Consider the following 5,559-nt stretch of genomic DNA (forward strand, 5'->3'; position numbering starts at 1 on the left):
TACAATTACCAAAAAAAGAAAAAAAAAAAAAAAAGACAAACTTAAGATACTCTCATCCTTTGACCTAAAACTCCACTCTTAGGAATGTACTCTGAAAAATAAATCATAAATTTGGAAAAGTTTTATGGGAAGAAACATTAGTCACACACTTATTACAACGGTGAAATGGGGGGAAACAGCAACCGCTGAAGGAATTTAAATAATTACAAGCACTTAATGGAACTTACGTAATCATTACAATGTTTTCAAAGTGCGTGCAATCACTGGAAAAACGTTTATAATTTAATGTGAGGTTTAAAACAAAGTGTAATGTTCTTGCGCGTGGCTGTTTGTATGATGTACAAGAGAAGAGGCTGAAAAGGAAAAAGAAGTCTGTTAATCAGGTTTGAATCCTAAGGTTACGAAAGAAAATTTGAACTACAAAAAAAAAGTCAACTCTAACCACGCTGCGGCAAAAAGAAGTAGCCTGGAGGGGAGGAAGTCGAAATACCCTGACCACAGGGTCTGTGCCCCAGCAGCGTCGGTTCCTCCTCCTCCCCCTGCCCCCACGGTCAGGGCCACCCCTCCCCCGGGGCCGCGCGGGCCACTGCGGGTGCGCGGAGTGGAGCCGGGCCAGCGCAGGCGTTGCCGACACGTGGGGAGGGAGCAGGCTCGGCGGAGGAGGGGCTGGGTGTGTGCGGGGGGTGTGTCCGCGAGTGGGAGAAGCCAACTGGCCGTCTCCGAGAGTGCCTCTTTCCGGACCGCTCGTGGGGCCTGGGCTCGCCGAAACCGGTGCCTGCACCCGGGGTTGCTCACGAGTGGAAAATCTAGCACTGGACGGAGGGCCCCGGGCCGCGGCCCCGCACGGTGCGCGCTGTCCCGTTCCCCGAAGTCCTCTCACTATCGTTCTCCCCCCCGGCCGCGCGCAGTGGTAGGAGCCGCGCGACGTCACCCATTGTTTACAAATCAACCCGAGCCGGCAGCGTTCCGGCTCCCGCGACTGTAAGGCGCGCGGTGCCACTGCCCGGTGGCCCCGGCTTCCGCGTCCCAGGCCCGGCTCAGCCCCGGCCTCCGCCCCGCTCCCGCCCCAGCCGCGGCCCGCCGAGCCCGCGGGCAACCGAGCCGCCAGCGACGCCCGCACAGCCGCGGGGGCCCGGGCGGGGGGCCATGCCGTGCCGGAGGGAGGAGGAGGAGGAAGCCGGCGACGAGGCGGAGGGGGAGGACGACGACGACAGCTTCCTCCTGCTGCAGCAGTCGGTGACTCTGGGCGGCTCGGCCGACGTGGACCGGCTCATCGCCCAGATCGGCGAGACGCTGCAGCTGGACTCGGCGCACGACGGCCCGGCCTCACCGTGTGCTGCCCCGGGTCCCCCGGCCCCGCCTCCGCCCCCGCGGGTCCTGGCGACGCTGCCGGCGGACAAGGCCGGGGCCCCGGCGAGGCGGCTGTTGTGGCCGGCCGCGCCTGCGGAGGCCGGGGACCCGGCGCCCCCGGGGGCCGTGCGCTGCGTGCTGGGAGAGCGTGGGCGCGTGCGGGGCCGGGCGGCTCCATACTGCGTGGCGGAGCTCGCCGCGGGCTCCAGCACGCTGCCCGGGCCCGGGCGGCGGGGATGGCTCCAGGGTGCCGTGGCATCTCGGCGAATCCAGCAGCGGCGATGGGCCCCAGGTGGAGCGCGTGCTGGCGACGACGACCCGCACCGGCTCCTGCAGCAGCTCGTGCTCTCGGGGAACCTCATCAAGGAGGCGGTGCGCAGGCTCCAGCGAGCGGTTGCCGCGGTCGCAGCCACGAGCCCCGCGAGCGCCCCGGGGTCCGTGGGTGGCCGAAGCGGACCGGACTCAGTCACCCTGCAGTCCTCGGACGCCTGGCTCTGACCCGGGGTTCCCGGAGAAGGAAGACGACGCGGCTACTCCGATCCAACAGTGTTCTGGTCCGGACAGTCCGGAGCTAAAGCCGTCGTCCATTCCACGGGCTACAGCCCCAAAGTTACGGGCCGTGCGAGGCTGTTAGAGAAAACGGACTCGGCTGTGCAGCAACGGCAGCCGAGGACCTGGGATTTACCGAGAGAACTGTGGCAGCTACTTGATCGACTTGGACCTGACTTAGCCCTTAGGGGACGTCGTGTGCTTGGATTGTTTATAGATGTGGCTCATAGGGGCGGGAGTCAGGAGGGCTTTCTAACAATACTTGAAAACGATTAGTAGGCATACATAGTCTCGTTATTTTCGGGTGGAGAAGCTTCCGGAATATGGTGCTACAATTGGAGATCGAAGAGGTTCTGGAGTGAAGAATGTTAAAACTTGGCAGTTGGGTGGGTTGGCGGCGCCTGCTTTCTGCTTACTATGTGACGGCAAAGGTGGGCGATGGGACCCAGTTGGTGAATTCCCGAAGGTGGGGAGAGTTGAGTTTAAATGTGGACTTGTAAATGACTTGACCTTGCCAACTTTGACTCAAGGTCAGGTTGGTTGTGAGTGGGGTGTTGTGGGATTCTTGGGAGAGCTAACCGCGGTGTCTTTTTTTTTTTTTTTTTTTTTTGGATCCAAGCTCAAACCTGTCTCCTTTGCCACCGCTTGGAGTCTCCCGAGGACACGCAGGCCAACAGGGCCGTGAAGGGAGAGTTATTTGCGCTTTTTGTGCTTTTTTTTTTTCTTTCCAGAACTCCTCCTCCTGCTAGACCACTCTTGGCCATGGCACCAGCTTTCTCAGAAACGGCCACAAACAACCTCCCATCCTCTGTAGCCATCGTTATTTGTGGTGTGTGCGGGGTTGGATGAAAGCCTTGGACACACTGCTGTGCTCTCTTTTGACCCTCTGCAGAGTCCGAGCCCCCCCCCCCCCCCCCCCGCTTCCTCACCTGCTAGTTGAGCCCCCCCCCCCCCCCCCCCCCCCCCCCCCCCCCCGCTTCCTCACCTGCTAGTTCTCGGTGAGTGACTGAAACAATTTTTAAAATGTGACTCCAGAAGGAGAAACCGCCGGCTTTTTCCCTTGTGAAACTTGAGGGTGCACTTTCTGAGATGCCACCCCCAAACTTTAAGGTAGCTAAACCATTTTTTTTTAAAGATTCAATGGCTTGTTCATCCTCCAGATGTAGCTGTTGACGTACACTTCGCAACGGAGTGTCTGAAATTGTGGTGGTCCTGATTTATAGGATTTCAATTAAGATGTCTGCTGAATAAATTTGGTTTTTGTTTTGGAACATGGTCTGAATTTTTGATTGGAGATGGGAGAGGGAAGAAGGACATGTGGGGTGTACCCTCAAAAGCAAAGTCTGTATTTGGGATCACTAGGGGGTTGGGGCCAGGGCCGTGTTGTGCTTGAGTGCCTCTGGGTTTATTTTTATTTTACACACTTTTTTTTTTTTTTTGGAGCTGAGGATCGAACCCAGGGCCAGCGCCCTACCACTAAGCTAAATCTCCAGCCCCATTTATTTTACACACATTTTGAGACAGGTTCTCACTGGCCTAAAACTCACTATGTGTAGAGCAGGCCGGTCTTAAACTCACAGAGATCACCCTATCTCTACTTCCTGAGTGCTGGGATTAAAGTCCTGCTCAATTCACCCAGCTATTTAGACTTTTTCTACATTTATGTGTTCAGTGTGTGTGTGTGTGTGGAGGGTTCACATGCAACAGAAAAGCCTGTGGAAATCCAATGACAATGTGGTAGGTTCCCCCTTCTGTTTGGGGCCTGGATATCAAACTTGGGTGGTCTGAGTTGGTGGCAAATTCCCTTACTAGCTGGGGTCATTATTGCCTGTTTCTGGGATTTTAGAAGCTGCTTTCCCATCCATATCATCATCCCCTCCACCCTCCCAGACAGGGTTTCTCTGTAGCTTTGCGCCTTTCCTGGAACTCGCTCTGTAGCCCAGGCTGGCCTCGAATTCACGGAGATCCGCCTGGCTCTGCCTCCCGAGTGCTGGGATTAAAGGCGTGCGCCACCACCGCCTGGCGTGATCTTTGTCTAAGCATTGGAGTGTCCAGGCAAAGACAGCCTGTTTTTTCTTCGAGACTGCCCAGCCTTGAGCTGTAGTCTACAGAAAGAAAAGAATTACTTTATTTTGTTGATTTTTTTAAACAGAGTCCATGTAACCCTGGCTGTCTGGAGCTCTCTATGTAGACCAGGCTGGCCTTGAACTCACAAGGATCCCCCTGCCTCCACCTCCCAGGTGCTGGGTGCTAGGATTAAAGACCTGTACTACTACATAAGGCAAAAAAGACTTTTCGGCCATTTCCTTTGTGGCTGTAAAATAGCTTGGAATAGTCAAAAGGATCAGACGGAAGTTGTTGACACATTCCTTCATTCTCAGCCCCATATTCTCTGGTTAGCCGTCCTCTCTTGTTTTTTGTCTCACCCTTCTGTTTTTCCTTTTTGAGACAGGATCTCTGTATGCACCCCAGGCTCGCCTTGAGCATATGGTAGCTCTGCCTCTGCACTAACTCCCCCAATGCTGGGATTACAGGTGTGTACCTTAATGCCTAGCATTTTTGAGGGGTGGGGGTGGGGGTTATTTCTGTTTGTTTTAAGACAGTCTGTGTAGCCCAGGCTGGCCTCAAATTTGTAGCATCCCTACTTCAGCTTTCCCCATGCTGGGATTATAAACATAAGCTGCTTGGCCTGCCTCACCTCTATAACATAACTTCTTTGGTACAGCCTACCCCTGCTTCCAAGTCTTCTGGGGGCACATCCCAAGCTGCCTACCGCTCCCTCCCATGGTACCTAACACGCTGAGCTACCAAGTGCTTAAAGACTGCAGCCCCCAGCTTCACTTGGTGCAGGCCTTACTGCTGCATCCCACGATTTGTTATGATGAGCAAATCACTGCATGTGTGTTTACGCGCACGCAATACTTGGGAGAGTCAAAGTGTTCAAAACATAACTGCCCACTCTTGGTTCTAGCCCATGGATTTATGAGGATGTTTAGGTCTAGACCATTAAACGTTTTGCTTGAGCCTGCAGTGGTGGTGGTGCATGCCTTTAATCCCAGCAGAGGCACCTGGATCTCTGTGAGTTCAAGGCCAGCCTGGTCTACAGAGCGAATTCCATGACAGCCAGGGATATACGAAGAAACCCTGTCGAAGAAACCCTGTCGGGAAAAAAAAAACAAACAAAACAAAGCTGGGCGGTGGTGGTGCACACCTTTAATTCCAGCACTCAGGAGGCAGAGGCAGGCGGATCTTTGTGAGTTTGAGGCCAGCCTGGTCTACAGAGCGAGGTCCAGGAAAGGCGCAAAGCTACACAGAGAAACCCTGTCTCGAAAAACCAAAAAAAAAAAAAAAAAAAAACAACCAACATTTTGCTTAAAGTTGACTGTGTGTATTACTGTAGACTGAACTACAATGCGTGCAGTTGAGCATGAGTACGTGTGTTTATGCATGTGGAGGCCAGGGATGAACAGGTTTCTTCCTTGATAACTCTCCATCTTATTATTTGGGATCGACACAGTTGCTCTCTCAAGCTGGAGCTCACTAATTCAGCTATACTGGTTGGCCAGCCACCTCCCAGGATCCTTCTGTCACAGCCTCCCAAGTACTCAAGTACTGGGATTACAGGTGTGTGCTGCACCACCACCCACTGTGTTCCCTTTC

General features: G+C 54.4%; 1 protein-coding gene across 1 annotated transcript; it reads left to right on the forward strand.

Annotated features, from left to right (window-relative positions):
* Window positions 1-952: 952 nt before the first annotated feature.
* Frat2 (FRAT regulator of WNT signaling pathway 2) lies at window positions 953-2,171 on the forward strand. Its single transcript, XM_059246571.1, has one exon. The coding sequence runs from the start codon at window positions 1,147-1,149 to the stop codon at window positions 1,846-1,848; it is 702 nt and encodes a 233-aa protein (XP_059102554.1). The 5' UTR covers window positions 953-1,146; the 3' UTR covers window positions 1,849-2,171.
* Window positions 2,172-5,559: the final 3,388 nt, after the last annotated feature.

Source organism: Peromyscus eremicus, chromosome 1 (genome assembly GCF_949786415.1).
Source record: "Peromyscus eremicus chromosome 1, PerEre_H2_v1, whole genome shotgun sequence".
NCBI lineage: Eukaryota > Metazoa > Chordata > Mammalia > Rodentia > Cricetidae > Peromyscus > Peromyscus eremicus.

Coding starts and splice junctions, on each gene's coding strand:
- Frat2 (XM_059246571.1), top strand. CDS start 1,147: ATGCCGTGCCGGAGGGAGGAGGAGGAGGAAGCCGGCGACGAGGCGGAG.